Source organism: Hyperolius riggenbachi, chromosome 10, assembly GCF_040937935.1.
Source record: "Hyperolius riggenbachi isolate aHypRig1 chromosome 10, aHypRig1.pri, whole genome shotgun sequence".
Taxonomy (NCBI): domain Eukaryota; kingdom Metazoa; phylum Chordata; class Amphibia; order Anura; family Hyperoliidae; genus Hyperolius; species Hyperolius riggenbachi.
The window spans coordinates 228,416,093-228,435,117 of record NC_090655.1 but is presented as its reverse complement, the minus strand read 5'-3'; the positions used below and the strand labels follow the sequence as shown (position 1 = coordinate 228,435,117).

The 19,025-nt window shown below is 44.6% G+C and overlaps 1 protein-coding gene across 1 annotated transcript in view; it reads right to left on the bottom strand.

The window, feature by feature from the left end:
* LOC137536870 (zinc finger protein 850-like) overlaps positions 1-19,025 on the bottom strand; it is a 56,440-nt gene that overhangs the window by 31,305 nt on the left and 6,110 nt on the right. The window contains exons 4-8 of the mRNA XM_068259054.1: positions 14,717-14,795; positions 14,513-14,610; positions 13,334-13,550; positions 7,633-8,824; positions 6,449-6,504 (exon numbers count right to left, since the gene is read on the bottom strand). Of these exons, the coding sequence (XP_068115155.1) occupies positions 6,449-6,504; positions 7,633-8,824; positions 13,334-13,550; positions 14,513-14,610; positions 14,717-14,795 (1,642 nt within the window). The remainder of the gene's footprint in view (positions 1-6,448; positions 6,505-7,632; positions 8,825-13,333; positions 13,551-14,512; positions 14,611-14,716; positions 14,796-19,025) is intronic.

Here is a 19,025-nt window from a genome sequence, read left to right as displayed (position 1 = left end):
TGGTCTCCCTATGACCCGAACAGCCCCACTGCAGTCCATCATGAATGCAGCAGCCAGAATTATCCACTGCTCCCATCGCTCCACCATGGCGGATCCCCTCCTTGAATCCCTCCACTGGCTTCCTATCCAGTCCAGAATCAGATTCAAGATACTGTGTCTGACCTACAAATCTGTCCACAAAACCTGTCCAACCTACATTTCCGATCTTACTCAGAGGTACACACCAAGCCGCTCACTCCGCTCTTCCAATGAACTTCGCCTAACCGCCCCCCGCATCACCCAGTCCCATGCACGCCTCCAGGACTTCTCAAGAGCTGCTCCAACACTATGGAACTCCCTACCTCCACCCATTAGGGCAGCCCCCTCCTTCAACATCTTCAAGAAAGCCCTCAAAACTCACCTTTTCACTCTGGTCTACTACTCCTCACAAGTGCTCTAAACCCACAGCTGAACTCTGGTCTCCTACCTCTCGTGTCCCTACCTCTCCCTTTAGATTGTAAGCCTTTGGGCAGGGTCCTCCTCCTTTTGTGTCCAACCTGATCATGCACTTCCATTACTGTGAACCCATGCTAGGCATCTGAGTGAACCTAACTTGCCTAATCTCCATGCTCCCCTCCAGTGACTGACTAAGCATTACCTTGTACTCATACTGTGCTGCATGATCTGATCTTTCTTGTATTCAGGTATTGTCATTTTGCTGTATGTCACCCCTAAATATTGTATGTATCCCTATTTATTGTCCAGCGCTGCGTAATATGTTGGCTCTTTATAAATACAATAAATAAATAAATAAATAAATATTACATAGAAATTGTGAAATTGGACAAAATGATTGTATCTAGTGGGTACCTGAACAGTTCCCTAGCTTATCACTTTTATTGTTGCCTGAAACAATCATTACTTTTCCCAACAATTCCATTTTTTAGGAGAACACCAAGTTTTTTGTATTGAATAAGAACAGAAGACGATCAATGATTTAATCGTTCTGAATTTTCTGAGCAGATTGCTGCATGTGATTGCTCCTTTTGCAAGGCTTGCAACTTGAGCAATAAAATGCAGCGAGCTGCATACAATGGTATACAATGCAAGCTGCACACAAATTGCAACACTATTTGCATAAGTAATGTGGCTTATTAGGATAGTCAACATTTAGATCGAAATATACATTTAGGGGGATATAGGGAGAGTTTCCCGTTCATGGGTGGTCAGCAGCCCATAAGACCGCGGGTTTCCATCTATGCCCCCCCCCCCCCTAATTTGAAGTAGGCCCCCTAAATTGGGCTTCTATACTTCCTATGCGATGGGATTCAAACTGCTGTATTTAGCCACTTCAGGACCAAGCCAATATTCATAATTCTGCTATGCCTTTGCTTAAGTTGAGAGATCTTGGGCAATTTCTAGTCTATCCCAACATATGCGACCTTGTGTTTTTTTCTTTTCAAGACAAATCGGGATTGCTTGTGTTTTAAAGAGATAATATGCTTAAAAAAATAATTTTCTGATTTTTTTCAAACAAAAATATGTACAGAAAATATCTTAAATAGCAGCAGTAAAACTTTCAGAAACAGATTCTTCCATATGTTTTCTATGCAGAGATGTCAAAAATATGTAGATGATTTATTTTTTAGGTACACTGCAGGTGTACCAAATAGAGGTGGAAATTAAGATTTTAAGAGTGAAAAAGTGATAATTATGCAATCCTAGTGATCAGGAGCCAATCAAAATCGCTCCTCATTCATTCCAGAAGGTGTCAGCTGTCAAAATATAAGAATTGTGGAGTAAAAATCTACAATGTGTCAGAAACTACAGTAGCATTCATAGACAGGACATAGATTTTAATATGCATGGCTCTAAAGTGGTTAATATACTGTACTTATATGACTATATTGTTTCTAATACATCAGGAATGTAACCAGTAGAAAAGAAATTATGTATCTGGGCACCAGCCAGCAATAATGCTTAGATCACACCTTTATTGCATCCACCTGGAATTCCAAACAACGATATGTACAGTCGGCCTAACAGCCGTTTCGCAGGAGCACCTGCTTCTTCAGAGGCAACAATGACAGTAAATGGCATACAGAAAGTTTAAATACATTTGCATTTCATAGAGAATGGGCTTACCGCACTTCAACATCCAGTACCCAGTCACTTGACCCCCGACTAACCAATCAGGCAGCGCCTGAGAGACGAGCCCGAGAGGGTGACGACAGAGTCTGCAAGCGAATCAGTGGCTCGGGGCGGCGCTAGACACGGAAGCGTGCGCTCGGCGGTGGGGCGGATGTTGAAGTGCGGTAAGCCCATTCTCTATGAAATGCAAATGTATTTAAACTTTCTGTATGCCATTTACTGTCATTGTTGCCTCTGAAAAAGCAGGTGCTCCTACGAAACGGCTGTTAGGCCGACTGTACATATCGTTGTTTGGAATTCCAGGTGGATGCAATAAAGGTGTGATCTAAGCATTATTGCTGGCTGGTGCCCGGATACATAATTTCTTTTCTACTGGTTGCAGCGTTGTCTTCTTGTCCGGAGGCACAGAGTGTCCACCTGCTACCCCCTGGATCTGCCTGTCTGTGCATCTAGTGCCAACCTATCGTTGTACTCTCTTACCTTGGATTACATCAGGAATGTCCTTTATACCGTAGAGGTTAAGTTGTCAATTGTTACACAATTTCCTCTTATCACTTGAATTTTTGAGGTGTACTATTTGGATCCAGTGCACACTCCTTTTCCTTTTTCTCACTCTCCCCCATCTACCCCTCTGTTGCTGGTGGTCACTGTGCTGTCCTATCTACCCCTCTGTTGCTGGTGGTCCCTGTGCTGCCCTTCTATGTACTCCTCTGTTGTTGGGTGGTCCCCGTGCTGTCCTATGTACCCTCTATTGCTAGTGGTCCTTGTCATTCAGTTCTGTATAGTAGTTTGGTGATAATTCTCCTTTCTTATCGACAAGGTAACCCCTTATTTTCTTCTTGTCTCTGGTGGGGTAGTCCTAGGGGTTGTGACCTAATGAGCACCAAGCAGCAAAGTAGTCCGCCACCCATTAGGGGTTAGGGTCCATCATTCCTGCATGGTGCGCTGGTGAAAACCCGTGCTCACTTAGACCTCATGTCTAGTGTTGGGCGAACACCTGGATGTTCGGGTTCGGGCCGAACAGGCCGAACATGGGCCAGATGTTCGGCATGTTCGGCCCGAACACCAAACTCAATGGAAGTCAATGGGACCCCCGAACATGCCCATTTTGGGGGCCCTATGGGGTCGCAGGCATAAGGGGGGAGCATGCCCCGATCGCGGGGGGGGGGGGTCGGAAATTCCCCCCACCCCCTCCGCTAGCGCTCCCCCCTCTGCCCGCTTCCCCATAAAAAAAGTTTAAGGCAAGTTAAATAGTACTTGGTGGCTGGCACTGGCAGTGGAGTGAGGAGGAGGAGGAGTCCGAGTAGCAGAGTGACGCGTTGAGGCCGGGCAGTGGGCGGTTCAGCGGTAGTACCCTTGTGGTACTTCCGCCCTTTCTCTGACCTCACGTCCTCTACGTGATGACGCATACGAGGGTACGCGTGACGCGTACCCTCGTATGCAGAGGACGTGAGGTCAGAGAAAGGGCGGAAGTACCACAAGGGTACTACCGATGAACCGCCTGCTGCCCGGCCTCAACGCGTCACTCTGCTACTCGGACTCCTCCTCCTCCTCACTCCACTGCCAGTGCCAGGCCAGCCACCAAGTACTATTTAACTTGCCTTAAACTTTTTTTATGGGGAAGCGGGCAGAGGGGGGAGCGCTAGCGGAGGGGGTGGGGGGAATTTCCGACCCCCCCCCCCGCGATCGGGGCATGCTCCTCCCTTATGCCTGTGACCCCATAGGGGGGCCGTATTGCGGCATGTTCGGGCGAACAGGGCCCTGTTCGGCCGAACAGGGGCCCTGTTCGGCCCTGTTCGGCGGCCATTCAGTAGTTCGGGGCGAACCCGAACTTAAAAGGCCGAACACCATCAGGTGTTCGGCCGAACTCGAACATCACCCGAACAGGGTGATGTTCTGCAGAACCCGAACAGTGGCGAACACTGTTCGCCCAACACTACTCATGCCCTGGGAACGCCCGTATCTATTACCAGTGCCGAGATCAATAGAACCCTGACAGCGACACACAACCTCTGTTGGCTTGGCATTTTCTGTAGCTCTGTGTGACCTTGCTTTGTCCGTCCACACCAGAGAGTAGGACTGGAAGAAATGTATTCAACTGATGCAAGTCATCTTATTCCCATACTCTGAATTGATGCATAACTTATATTCAGATGTTTACATGAAGTAAAAGTAGTGGTGACAAGACCTAGCTGTAGGCAGCACCGTGGCATAGTGTATAGCTCTTATGCCTTGTAGCGCTGGTCCCCCAGTTCAAATACCAGCCAGGGCAACATCTGCAAGGAGTTTTTATGGTTTCTCCTTGTCTGTATGGGTTTCCTCTGGGTACTCCGGTTTCCTCCCACTTCCTAAAAACATACAGATAAGTTAATTAGCTTCCCCTTAAAAATTGGTCCTAGACTACAATGGTCATTTGACTATAGTAGGGATTAGTGTTAGTTACAGTTAGTGACAAGACTATATATACTCTGTAAAGCACTGTGAAAGATGCCAGAGCTATATAAATACTAAATAATAATAATAATGTGTGTTTTGAATTATTTTAATATGCCTATTGCATACATTCTTTGAGTATTGCTGGCGTAGGGGCTTGTTTACAGGTGTGATAATGCCCCAGTTATCATGCTATCTATAATAATGTCCTCAAAGTGTCCCTGTTATAACTTCACCATCATGTTCCCGCCCACTATAACACCCACATTATAGTGCTGCCCAGTACAATGGCCATATTAGAGTGTGCCCCTTAACAGTCCCCTCATAGTGCGCCCCATAATATTGCCCCATTAGAGGGATTCACACTGTAATTCTCATGTGGCAGTGCTCGCCATAATAGAGCCATCCAATATTATGCCTCCTTCATAGTGTTCCCAAATATGACGCCCCCGCAATCAGATGGACAGCAGAGCGTTACACACCAACGATCGTGAGTCAGCAGAGGCCGCATAATATTTATAAGCGGAAGAAATGACACTGATGAAGGGGAGGGGTTTCTTATTGGGGGTGAAGGGCGAGATCACCTATCAGGACCACCAGGAACTCTGATGTGGAGGGACTGGTGGCTTCTACTTTCCAGAGGACACAGCAGAGCAATGACTGACATCAGGCACAGAAAGAGAAAACAGACCTCTTGTTTTATTATTATGTCATCTTTTTTCATACAAAAGAACTAGGCAGCAAAATAACAGAAAATGAAAAGAATGGACAACTAAGGCCATTAAAACACAGCAGATATTAAATCCTTTACTATCCATTTTTGTGATCATCCTCGCCCTAATCTCAAAGTGCTACAGCCTTGAGTAAACGGGGGTCTCTGCTTCCTCACACTAGAGTGAGGAGGCAACCGGCCATCAGGGGGGAGCTGTAGTTCTGCCCCCTTGCCAACTCACCAGTGGAATTCCATTATAACGTGGCACAGCGTGGCGCTGAATGGATCAAAGTGTCAGGCTTTGATCCACACAGGGTGACCTTGTGCCAGACCAGACCCGGCAGCAGCCCCTACAAGTCCAAATGCCCCCATGTAATGTTTACTTGAAGCAGCGGTGGAAGATGGGGCCAGCGGCGATCAAATCCGACACTTTGACCTGAAGAGGCTGGCACTGTGCCAAATTTTCTACAGCAACAGTGCCTCCTAGCGGCAGCCATTATTCCTAAGTCAAGCTATGTCAGATATTGAGCCCATCCTGGAAAAGGCCAATACTGGACATATGATTGGAAAGGGTTAATTAAACAGTTTAATACAGTAGAATCTCATTATAGTAAATTCTGATATAGTAAACCTCTGGATATAGTAATCTCAGTCCGCAGGTCCCAGCCGCTGCGTCTATATAAATATACAACGTATGACACCAATTCTGGTATAATAAACCAATGATATACACTCACCTAAAGGATTATTAGGAACGCCTGTTCAATTTCTCATTAATGCATTTATCTAATCAACCAATCACATGGCAGTTGCTTCAATGCATTTAGGGTTGTGGTCCCGGTCAAGACAATCTCCTGAACTCCAAACTGAATGTCAGAATGGGAAAGAAAGGTCATTTAAGCATGGCATGGTTGTTGGTGCTAGAGGGGTCGATCTGAATATTTTCGCTCAGTTACTGTGATTTTCACACACAACCATTTCTAGGGTTTACAAAGAATGGTGTGAAAAGGTCAAAACATCCAGTATGTGGCAGTCCTGGGGGCAAAAATGCCTTGTTGATGCAAGAGGTCAGAGGAGAATGGGCCGACTGCTTCAAGCTAATAGAAGAGCAACGTTGACTGAAATAACCAGAGGTATGCAGCAAAGCATTTGTGAAGCCACAACACGCACAACCTTGAGGCGGATGGGCTACAACAGCAGAAGACCCCACCGGGTACCGCTCATCTCGCCTATAAATAGGAAAAAGAGGCTACAATTTGCACAAGCTCACCAACATTGGACAGTTGAAGACTGGAAAAATGTTGCCTGGTCTGATGAGTCTCAACAGAGTCAGAATTTGGCATAAACAGAATGAGAACATGGATCCATCATGCCTTGTTATCACTGTGCAGGCTGGTGGTGGTGGTGTAATGGTGTGGGGGATGTTTTCTTGGCACACTTTAGGCCCCTTAGTGCCAATTGGGCATCGCTTAAATGCCACGGGCTACCTGAGCATTGTTTCTGACCATGTCTATCCCTTCATGACCGCCATGTACCCATCCTCTGATGGCTACTTCCAGCAGAATAATGCACCATGTCACAAAGCTTGAATCATTTCAAATTGGTTTCTTGAACATGACAATGAGTTCACTGTACTAAAATGGCCCCCACAGTCACCAGATCTCAACCCAATAGAGCATCTTTGGGATGTGATGGAACGGGAGCTTCGTGCCCTGGATGTGCATCCCACGAATCTCCATCAACTGCAAGATGCTATCCTATCAATATGGGCCAACATTTCTAAAGAATGCTTTCAGCACCTTGTTGAATCAATGCCACATAGAATTAAGGCAGTTCTGAAGGTGAAAGGGGGTCAAACACCGTATTATTATGGTGTTCCTAATAATCCTTTAGGTGAGTGTAGTAAATTACTTCTACTGTACAATCTATTTAAAAATAACTGAAAAATGTAAGACTTGCTTTGCCATTTTGTCATCTTGTTGCATAAAAAACTAACAAGTAAAACAAAACAAAACACCAACAACAAATTCATATTTTTGGTAAGCATAACAGAAAAACAGTCGAAGAGGGGAGAAAAAACAAAACTAAACAGATTAAAATGAAGCAATCTTTACAGTTGACAATTAATTCTGCAATTTTAAATGTACTTACATGTATGCTAGAAAAGACTACATGTAAAACGGGAACATCCAGAAGTGGCAAAGGAAACAAATACTTAGCAATGGCAAAATGACAGAATCCAGGATTACGGAGGGGGGGTCTCACCACTATATTTTGGAGTTGAACTCGCCTCATAAATACTTCTAAGGTGCATTATATATAGAGTTTTATAGACAGTTTAATCTGTGAAATGTCACTTTTCATGAGAGTTTGAGTGTGTTTTCTGATGTACAGTAAGCGTTCCTTTCTCTCTAAAACATTTCCCACACTCTGAACATGAAAAAGGCCGCTCACCTGTGTGAATTCTCTGGTGTGAGCGGAGGCTTCTTTTCACACTGAAAGATTTCCCACACTCTGAGCATGGAAAAGGCCGCTCGCCAGTGTGAGTCCTTTGATGTGTAACGAGAGATGATTTGTCTGTGAAACTTTTTCCACAGTCTGAACATGGGAATGGCCGCTCCCCTGTATGAGTTCTCTGGTGGACAAGAAGGCTGTGTTTCCCAGCAAAAGATTTCCCACATTCAGAACAAGAAAATGGCCTCTCCCCTGTGTGAGTTCTCTGATGCCTATGTAAGGGTCCTTTATCGATAAAAGATTTTCCACATACTGAACATGAAAAAGGACGCTCTCCTGTATGAATTCTCAAGTGTATGAGAAGATGTCCTCTACCATTGAAACATTTCCCACACTCAGAACATGAAAAAGGCCGTTCCCCTGTGTGATTTCTTTGGTGTGTGAGGAGTTCTCCTTTCTGTATGAAACATTTCCCACACTGATCACATGAAAAAGGCCGCTCACCAGTGTGAGTTCTCTGATGTACACGAAGGATTCCTCTTGTACTAAAACATTTCCCACAATCAGAACATGAAAATGGACGCTCGCCTGTGTGGCTCCTTAGGTGTGTATGAAGGTCTCCTTTGTGAATGAAACCTTTCCCACACTCTGAACATGTAAATGGACGCTCCCCTGTGTGCTTTCTCTGATGCACAAGCAGCTCTGCGTTTGAAGTCGAACATTTCCCACACACAAGACAAGACAAAGAACTTTCACCCATGTGAACTTTCTGAAGTGATTTTTTTCCTGAACTTTTATCACTTTCTAAATGTGCAACAGTCTCAGCACCTCCACCACTAACAGGACATGTTTCACTGGAAGACTTCTCGGAATTAGATGGGTCCTTTGACTGATCCCTACTTGTGGAATGGATAGCATAATATCCTGGGCCATCAGAAGGATCTGCTGATTCATTCATATGGTAAACATCATGAGGTTTCGGTTGAGTTGTAGAGATTTCTCCTGAAGTAAATTGTGTGATGCCACTACCTTCTGCAGGATCATCTGGAGGTGAGCTAAGATGTCCCTCCGAGGTTCTTCTGACATAGTGTCCATCTGTTGGAAGAGCACATTAAAGGGTACCTGAAGACAAATATACAGTAAAAGATACATACTTACCTCAGTAGAAGGAAGTCTCAGGATAATCCAGAGGCTTCTCCCAACCCCCTCGATCTTGCTATTCCAAAGCTGGGACTCTCTAAACCTATTCGACAAGGGCTTGCCATGCTCCCGTCCATGAAACAAGGGCCTGTGCTGTAGCAAACAGCCACTTGCGCACACCTTTTTCCTCTGTGCACAAGTTGCTCGGTGCTACTGAGCAGCACGGGACTTCAATGTGCCTGTGCAGTCCGGCCACGCTTGCTCATGGATGGGAGTACAACCGTGAACTTTCAGAGGGTCCTGGGAAGTGGTGGTTTTGAGGGGGATTTGGGTAGACTCCAAAGGCTTCCCTCTACTGAGGTAGCTATTTTTTTTTCTGAAGTTACGGGTTTGCTTTAATATTCAAAGCATATTATACAATTTTATATGTTTAAAGGGAACCAGAGAGGAACGGGCTGAAAAAAAAAGAACAAGCCTTTATACATACCTGGGGCTTCTTCCAGCCCCATAAGCCTGGATCGCTCCCACGCCGCCATCCTCCGCTTCCTGGAACCGCCGTTACCGGGCCCGTCACTTCCGGCGGACGCGGCCAATTGTCCGCATCACAGGGGCTCCCTCCATACATGTGCGCATGCGGCTGCGCAGTAGGCAGCCTCATGCGTACTTGTATAGAAGGAGCTCCGTGTGATGCGGCGAATTGGCCGCGTCCGCCGGCCGACTGGCCGACTAGCGGCAATGACGGGACCCGGTACCGGTGGATCCAGGCAGCAGAGGACGGCGGCGTGGGAGCGATCCGTGCCTATGGGGCTGGAGGAAGCCCCAGGTATGTATTAAAGCTTCCCCCCAACCTCTCTGGTTCCCTTTAAAGTAAACCTGAGGTGAGAGTGATATGGAAGCCACCATATTTATTTCCTTTTAAGCAATACCAGTTGCCTGGCCGTCCTGCTGTTCCTCTGCCTCTAATACTTTAAGCCAGTGTTTCTCAACATTTTATTGCTATGTATACCTTTTAAAGCCTTGTACTCGCCAAGTACCCCCTAGCATAGTAAACATTAACACAAGTACCCCTTGACAAACATATATTTCATCGTAGTACATGATAATTGGTTCTAAACAATTTCCAAGCATTTGCTATTGTTTTTAATTAGCTAAAACACTAATTTGGTGTTGTTTAAATAAGATTTATCATTTTCTAAAACTCTAAATGTGTTATTCTTGGTTAAGTTTATCAAGCTCGAGTACCCCTTGGAACCATCAGAAGTACCCCCTGGGGTACGTGTACCACACGTTGAGAACCTAGGCTTTAAGCCATAGACCCTGAACAAGCCTATGCAGATCAGGTGTTTCTGACATTATTGTCAGATCCGACAAAAAGAGCTGCATGCTTGTTTCTGGTTTGATTCAGACACTACTGCAGCCTAAAGGATCAGCAGGGCTGCCACGCAACTGGTATTGTTTAAAAGAAAATAAATATGGTAGCCTCCATATCACCCTCGCCTCAGGTTCCCATTAAGTATTCCCCTCCTGATTTGTTGGTACTATGATTTTATACTGAAGAAGGAGCATAGACCTTTCATATGCTGTACAGTATCCCCTCCTCATTTGTTGGTACTATGATGTTATACACAGGAATGGAGATGGGCCTCTCATATGGTGTACAGTATCTCCTCCTCATTTGTTGGTACTATGATGTTATACTGAGGAATGGAGATGGACCTTTCATATGGTGTACAGTATCTCCTCCTCATTTGTTGGCACTATGATGTTATACTGAGGAATGGAGATGGGCCTTTCATATGGTGTACAGTATCTCCTCCTCATTTGTTGGTGCTATGATGTTATACTGAGGAATGGAGATGGACCTTCCATATGGTGTACAGTATCCCCTCCTCATTTGTTGGTGCTATGATGTTATACTGAGGAATGGAGATGGACCTTCCATATGGTGTACAGTATCTGCTCCTCATTTGTTGGTGCTATGATGTTATACTGAGGAATGGAGATGGGCCTCTCATATGGTGTACAGTATCTCCTCCTCATTTCTTGGTACTATGATGTTATACTGAGGAATGGAGATGGGCCTTTCATATGGTGTACAGTATCTTCCCCTCATTTGTTAGTACTATGATGTTACAGTATACTGAGGAATGGAGATGGGCCTCTCATATGGTGTACAGCATCTCCTCCTCATTTTTTGGTACTATGATGTTATACAGAGGAATGGAGATGGGCCTTTCATATGGTGTACAGCGTCTCCTCCTCATTTGTTGGCACTATGATGTTATACTGAGGAGTGGAGATGGGCCTTTCATATGGTATACAGCATCTCCTCCTCATTTGTTGGTACTATGATGTTATACTGAGGAATGGAGATGGGCCTTTCATATGGTGTATAGCATCTCCTCCTCATTTGTTGGTACTATGATGTTATACTGAGGAATGGAGATGGGCCTTTCACATGGTGTACAGTATCTCCTCCTCATTTGTTGGTGCTATGATGTTATACTGAGGAATGGAGATGGGCCTTTTAATATGGTGTACAGTATCTCCTCCTCATTTGTTGGCACTATGATGTTATACTGAGGAATGGAGATGGGCCTTTCATATGGTGTACAGTATCTCCTCCTCCTTATATGTTAACAAGGCACATTAATAATTAGGATGTCCCAATTTACTGATAACTAAAGAATGTTATTTACATTGACTGAATAATTAGTTTTTTAACCATAAGACTCTAAGGGCTTGATTCAGAAAAGGGTGCTAAGTGTTAGCACGCCAGTGAAAAGCCCCTTGGTATGTGCTAACATGCTTTGCACGTGCTAAGTAGTTAGCTCATGCAAACTACTTAGCACCGTAGTTAGCACATGTAAACTACTTAGCACCGTAGTTAGCACATGTAAACTACTTAGCACCCTAGTTTTTAAAAAAAAATCAGTGTTTATTCAACAAAGTAAAGGAACATATGACAGAATATGCAGTGTAGCAGTGCGCCTCCTAACTTTTCCAACAGTAGCTTCAGCATCAATTATCACTGTGGAAGAGAGGTATTGTTAACAATAATATAATGATCGTCACATAATATATAGAGCTCAGATTGAATTTAAATTTCCAAATATTCTATCTTTTACAAGATCATAATTAGCAAGACCAGGGGTATCTAACCATGGAGTTTAGCACCCTAGTTAGCACGGTGCTAAGTAGTAGTATGCATGTCCTAACTACGGTGCGAAGTAGTTTGCATGTGCTAACGACGGTGCTAAGTTTGCATGTGCTAACTACGGTGCTAAGTAGTTTGTATGTGCTAACTACTTAGCACCCTAGTTAGCACGTCCAAAGCCTTTAGGCTAAGGGTTTTTTTGCCTTCCTCTGGATCAACAGGGATATGTGAGGGAGCAGGCTGGAGTTGTACTTTGTACTGGTTGAACTCGATGGACGTATGTCTTTTTTCAACCAAAATAACTATGTAACTATGTAACTGGGTTAGCACCGTTTACTGAATCGAGCACTAAGGGCCTGATTCACAAAGCGGTGCTAACAGTTCGCACGCTGGTGAAAAGCCCTTTATCATGCCTAAACTCAGTTTAGGCATGATAAGTTTAGGTGTGGTAACTTTAGGTATGTTAAGTTTAGGTGTGATAAGTTTAAGCACCAACTGGGTTAGCACCGCAGTGCACAGCTGATCAAAAGTTTTGCGCTAGCAATGTTTGGTGCACTTCGCATAGAGTTTAATGGCGCTGCTTTGCGTGCGGGACTTTGCGTGCGATCTAAACTTATCTAAACTTAGCATGCCTGAACGTATCATGCCTAAACTTATCACGCCTAAACTGGCTTTTCACCAGCGTGGTGCAATGGTTATCACGCCAAAAGTCTCTAACTGGGTTAGCACCGCTTTGTGAATCGAGCCCTAGGTATGCAAATATATGATAGCAAGCTGTATATGTCATATTCAGAAATAAAATGACAATACAGTAAAATCTCGTTAAGTAAACTCTAATATAGTAGACTCAGTCCTCAGGTCCAGACCATTCGCCTGTACAAATATTCAATGGGCCTGATTCACAAAGTGGTGATAACTCAGTTATCACGCCTAAAAGACTTTAGGTGTGATAACCTTTGCACTAGCAGAGTTACCACCGCTTTGTGCTGCTGATCGCGCGAAGCTCCCGCGCGCAAAGTTTTGTGCGTGCAAAGTCACATAGGGCTTAATGGGCGCTGCGCGCGCGCCTGTGCGATTCCTTCGCGTGAGTTACTAGAGATCACGCCTAAGCTAAGTTTAGGCATGATAAAGGGCTTTTCACAGGCGTGCAAAGTGTTTGCACTGCTTTGTGAATCAGGCCCAATGTATGATGAATTCTGATACAGTAAACTTCTGATATAGTAAACTACTTAGCCAGGTACCTTGAAGGTCACTATAAAGGGATTCTACTGTATTAAACTGTCTTACATTTAACATGCATTACTTACCAGTGTCAATACTTAGAACAGCCGAATCTTCTTTAAATGATTCCATTATTTCCCCCTCCTCTGTAGACTGCTCGTCAGCCCTCACATACATCTCCTCTTCTTCCTCTTTAATTACCCTCATCACTTCATCTTCCTCTACACACTGCTGATCACCAGTCACATAGGTCTCATCTTCCTCCTCTTTAACCTCAACTTTAATGATAATCTGTTCTTCACACTAAATTCATAAAATAATAGAAAATGTTGAGGTAAGTGCAATAGCACGCATTACATGTGCTTACCTAGAACCCCACAATCTGAATGTAGAGTGTTTAAAAGGAATCTGAGGTGGAGGCTGCCATATTGTATCCTTTTAAAAACAATACCAGTTTCCTGGCAGACCTATTTATCTTCTGACATCAATAGTGTCGGAATTGCAGCCTTGAAACCAGCATGTAGCTAATCCAGTCACATTTGAGTTAGAGCATCTAACCTGCATGCTCGTTCAGGGTCTATGGCTAAAAGTATTAGAGACACAGGATCAGGGGGGCAGCCAGGCAACTTGCATTGTTTAACCTCCCTGGGGTTTGGATTCACGCACGGCCACGGGAGGGTTTTTTTTGTTACCTATTTTTTTTTTTTTTTCATGTAGCTAGCCTATCGCTAGGTACATGATTCCCTGCTCTCTCCCTCCCACCCTTCCGATCGCCACCGGCGTCAATACCTATCAGGAAATCCCGTTCTGAACGGGATTTCTTGCTTTGCTTCCCCCGTCGCCATGTCGACGAACGTCTTGATATCATCAACGTCGTGACGTCACATGGAGTTCCGATCCACCCCATAGAGCAGCCTGGCGGTGACTGGCCAGCCTGCGCAAGAGGTCTGCGGGGAGCACTCTTTCGCGGCGGATCGGCGATCGGGTAAAACACGCAGCTAGCAAAGTGCTAGCTGCGTGTATAAAAAAAAGAAATTATGCAAATTGGCCCACCAGGGCCCGAGCAATCCACCGCGGGATTACTGGACGAGCTGAGCTCGTCCATAATGCCCAGGTGGTTAAAGGATACCAGAGCTCAAATATTTTTGAGAAAAGGGGGAGCAGGCATATACTGTTACCTGTGCTGACGCCTACCACTCCCCCCTTTCTACTCTCATTCCCCATTCTTCTTCTCTGTAATAGCACCAGACTCTCAATTCAACTACCTGATCATGGTGGGGGTCAGTGTGATCTTCCTGTGTACAATCCTGGGAATAAAGAGGACATGTAGGTTTCTCTGGTGGGTTTCTGTTACTGGATCCATCTGTAGGAAACACACACACTGACTTAATACATTGCCTCTATGTGTTGAACAGATGATGGGGAATCCATATTTCTCTCCCCTTTACAAGAAATTAAACTTTTTTTACCCGGTGATGATAGGGGTGGCTTATACTCCATCATGATGTCCTTGTAGAGGTCCTTGTGTCCTTCTAGATACAACCCCTCCTGCATGGACAAATAAACAGGGTCATCCTGATTGCTTGCATGAACCTGATACACACAATGACTCGTGAGTGTTTAGAGGAGATTTCTCCCATTAACCCCTACTGGAGCTTGTTTACAGCGGCAGACAGATTTTTTCCCTCAAGCAAATTGTGCCTTGACAAAGGGGCCCTATGCGGCCCCGAAACATTAGCTATATGTTTTATATGGAACTAATAAAGATTCATCTTGGATGTGCCAGCTTTTTTTGATTGAACATTATACAGAGGGATCGGAATCGGATGTAAAAACCGATTAAAAATCAGAATTGCATGCAGTGTGCAGGGAGCCTTTAGGCTCCCTGCACACTGCATGTGATTCCAATTCTGATTTTAAGGCTCCCTGCACACTGCATGCGATTCAGATTTTGAATCGGTTTTTACATCCCATTCCGATTTTTAATCGTTACTGTATGCTGCGTTTTTTCCTCGTTTTTTCTGTTGATAGTATTCAGGAAAAATCGGAATTGCAAATCGGAATCGGAAACTCAATCGGAATCGCAAAACGGATTTGCAGTGTGCAAGGGAGCCTTAATCGGATTTTACATCCGATTCCGATTTTTAATTATTACTGCATGCTGCGTTTTTTCCTCCGTTTTCTGTTGATTGCATTCAGGGAAAATCGGAATTTCAAATCGGAAACAGAACGGAATCGCAAAAAGGATTTGCAGTGTGCAGGGAGCTGAAGGCTCCACTACCTCCCTTTTTTAACAGTTTTTAACTATTGTATCCTATGTTTGCCACCTTTGTTCAAAATATCTGTATTGCATCTTTTTGTCCCCGTTGGATTATGTTACTTGGGCATCCTGTGTTGCCAAGGAAACAGGGATGTGTCTCTGACGCAAAAGCGGAAGTTATTCCGCGGCGCAGTTTACTTAACTCATATTATGGCAACTCGTCCCTATGCTGGACTTCCTGGGTGAACACCAGTAGCTTGAAACAGACATCTCAGACGTCCTCCATCCCGGCTTAGCCGCACGTAGCTGCCTCCACTGGACACACTGCATGTAAGTCTCTCCTTTTCACAATAAGCACAAGTGCCAGCGTTTGCCTCTCCTCCTTCATGACTGTCTGGGTGGAGTTTGTAAAGTGTGTTCTCCCCATGCTTGTGTTGGTTTCCTCCAGGCACCGTGGTTTCCTGTCACATCTCTGAAGCATATGGGTAAGTTAAATGGTTCTCCATCATACTCACATAATGCGATGTACATGCATTTCTGCTGTCCATGAAGACCATGTGAGACTGAGTCAGGAGTAGGAGAAGGAGAACATCAACAGTGTGAACTGGTGTCTCCTATTCTGTGATCGTCCAAGCCATGAAACCTTTGCCTCATACTGTTGTATTGCCCAAAGTATTGAGCCTGTTACTTGTTATCCCCCTCTTCTCTCCATTAAACAGAATTGCTCCTAACCTGCTACTCAAAACAACCAGGAATTACTGTTGTGGAAGAAATTTGACCATGACTACTGTAGTGATGAGATTGAGAACTTTAATGAATGGTTTCTGACATGAATTAAGTGTACTCTATAAAGTATTGTAAAAATTATAAGGACTATATAATCAATGCATAATATATAATAATATACACTAATAATATTATCTTACTACCTCCTCTGTTTCCAGTTCCAAGAATGTCTCCTCTCTACTTCCTTTAACTCAGAACATCCTATACATCACTTCCTGTGAAAGTATGACATCTTGTGTTCGATATGGGAACTGCACAATCCAAACTGAGTTCTGTTAATCCTGGTTCGCACCATGCAATTTTCACATTATTCACATCCTATTTCCGATTGGGAAAAATATATACAGCTTATTGGCTGCCAGCGACAAATCCCAAGCTTAAAATCAATATCTTTCTCGATAGGATGCAGATTGGACATGCTGAAAAATACAGATTGAAATATTGGCTATCGTTCCATGTGTATATCCTTCTAATTCACCTTCAGTCAATATCCAATTGGATAAATGAAGGGAAAAAAAACTGAATTAGATAAAAGAACTGCTGCCTCAGACATCCCGAAGAAGCCCGGATTGCTGGAAAAGAGGATCACTCTTTTATTTTACTAGCAAATTTGTTCCTCTTTGGCACAGGTCTGACCCTGAGGCTGGGTAGATGAGGTGAGCAGGATTTAAGCAGAGACAGTCAGTGGAAGTGACAGAATATGTGGAGGAAGCACAAAGCTGGGCTGGGTGAGGCTAGAGGTGAGGCAGTCAATGAAGGTATGGAGGTGACAAAATTGGCCAGTGATTGGCAAATCAAAATTGGATATGTTTATGCACCCTTAGAGTACATAGTGAGGTAAGAAATGGATGTGGGTAGAGCAGTCCAGACAGAGTGGTAACAATAGATCCTCACTGTCACATGGAGGGAAGGGCTAAGAGATCAGGTCCTGGGGTGCAGGGGAGGATTCTTGTGTGTGCTTCAGAGTCCCAAACGCTCTCTCCCATGGCACCCCCAGATTGTGCAGAGCAGCGGCAGCCACAGCAGAGCATAATACCTTACCTCTTTCTGGTGGAACAGGTTCTCTTTAAAGGGAACCTAAACTGAGAAGGATATGGATTTTTCCTTTTAAAATAATACCAATTGCCTGACTCTTCTACTAATCCTGTGTCTAATACTTTTAGCCACAGCCCCTGAACAAGGATGCACATCAGGGGCTCTGACTGAAGTCAGACTGGATTAGCTTCATGCCTGTTTCAGGTGTGACATCCAGATACTACTGCAGCAAATTGATCAGCAGGAGAGTCAGGCAACTGGTATTGTTTAAAAGGAAACATCCATATCCCTCTCAGTTTAGGTACCCTTTAATCCTCTGTGTAGCCATGCCATGCAGCCTATCACCTCGTGGTTCCCTGTCACATGACATACAGGAGTCAGGAGCCGCAAGCTAGTAGGTTGCACAAAACAGCTACACAGGGGAATGAAGAGAACCTGTCCTGCCAGAATGAGGTAAAGAATTATGCTCCACTGTGGCTGCCACTGCTCTGCAAAACCTGGGGAGTGGCGGGGGGGGGGGGGGAGAATTTGGGACTCAGGTGTGCACCTTTTTTACCTTCTAACTAGTCCACACAGGTATGTGATGGAGGGTGGAGAGGGGCCTGACAAGTTTTGCTGAGGGGCCTGGCCTATTTTAGTATTACCTTTGAGTAGTAGAGATGAAGCCGGCACTATCCGATGTAATTTTTGCTCTGCGCTGCCTCTAGTGCATCATCCTGCATGTCTCCTATCAGGTCCGCCGAGGGCGGGGAGATCGAGCGTTGTCTAGAGAGGGGCGGACAAGGGGAGTCGCCTGCCGTGACTCAAGGTGGGTGTTGGAGGGTGGGAGGGACCAGAGTTCTTTGAGCCTATAGCGCTGCAGGCTGCAGCACATAAGTTCCCCATCAGGTCCGGTTTGTGGAGGACGGTGATGATTGGAGGAAAATGATTTGAATTGTATTGGCTGCTGCTTAACCATGTATGCTATTTAAACTCACATGATACTGTTTGATGTGTGATTGACTAACAGCATAGCTTGACAAAGAGGCGTGCAGCCTTAAAACATTGCCCATACTTGCTGTTATGCTTTAAATACAATAAAAGAGCAAAAATTACATCGGATGGTGCCGGCTTCATCTCTGCTACTTGTATCTGACCCAGAGTGCTGCTGGATTATTAGCCTGGCACATCTATTATAAGCAACAGGAGGACTGCATCACACTACTACTTGCAAGTAATACCCTTGAGTCAAATAAGGACATACATTGCAGTCTGCAATCACCATTAAAGGGGAACTGAAGTAAGAGGTATACGGAGGCCGTCATATTTATTTCCTTTTAATAAATACCAGTTTCCTGGCAGCCCTGCTGGTCTATTTCTCTGCAGTAGTATCTGAATAACACCAGAAACAAGCATGCAGCTAATCTTGTCAGATCTGACTTTAAAGTCAGAAACACCTGATCTGCTGCATGCTTGTTCAGGGGCTATGGCGAATAGTATTAGAGGTAGAGGATCAGCAGGGCTGCCAGGCAACTGGTATTGCTTAAAAGGAAATAAACATGGCAGCCTCTATATACCTCTCTCTTCAGTTGTCCTTTAAGAAATAGAAATTCCAAGATACCAACCAGTGCAAGAGAATAATATCAAACCATCTTTATTACTTATGCAAAAATATTTGAAGCAAGGTAGTCTGTAAAGTCCCTTTCCTGAAACCTGAT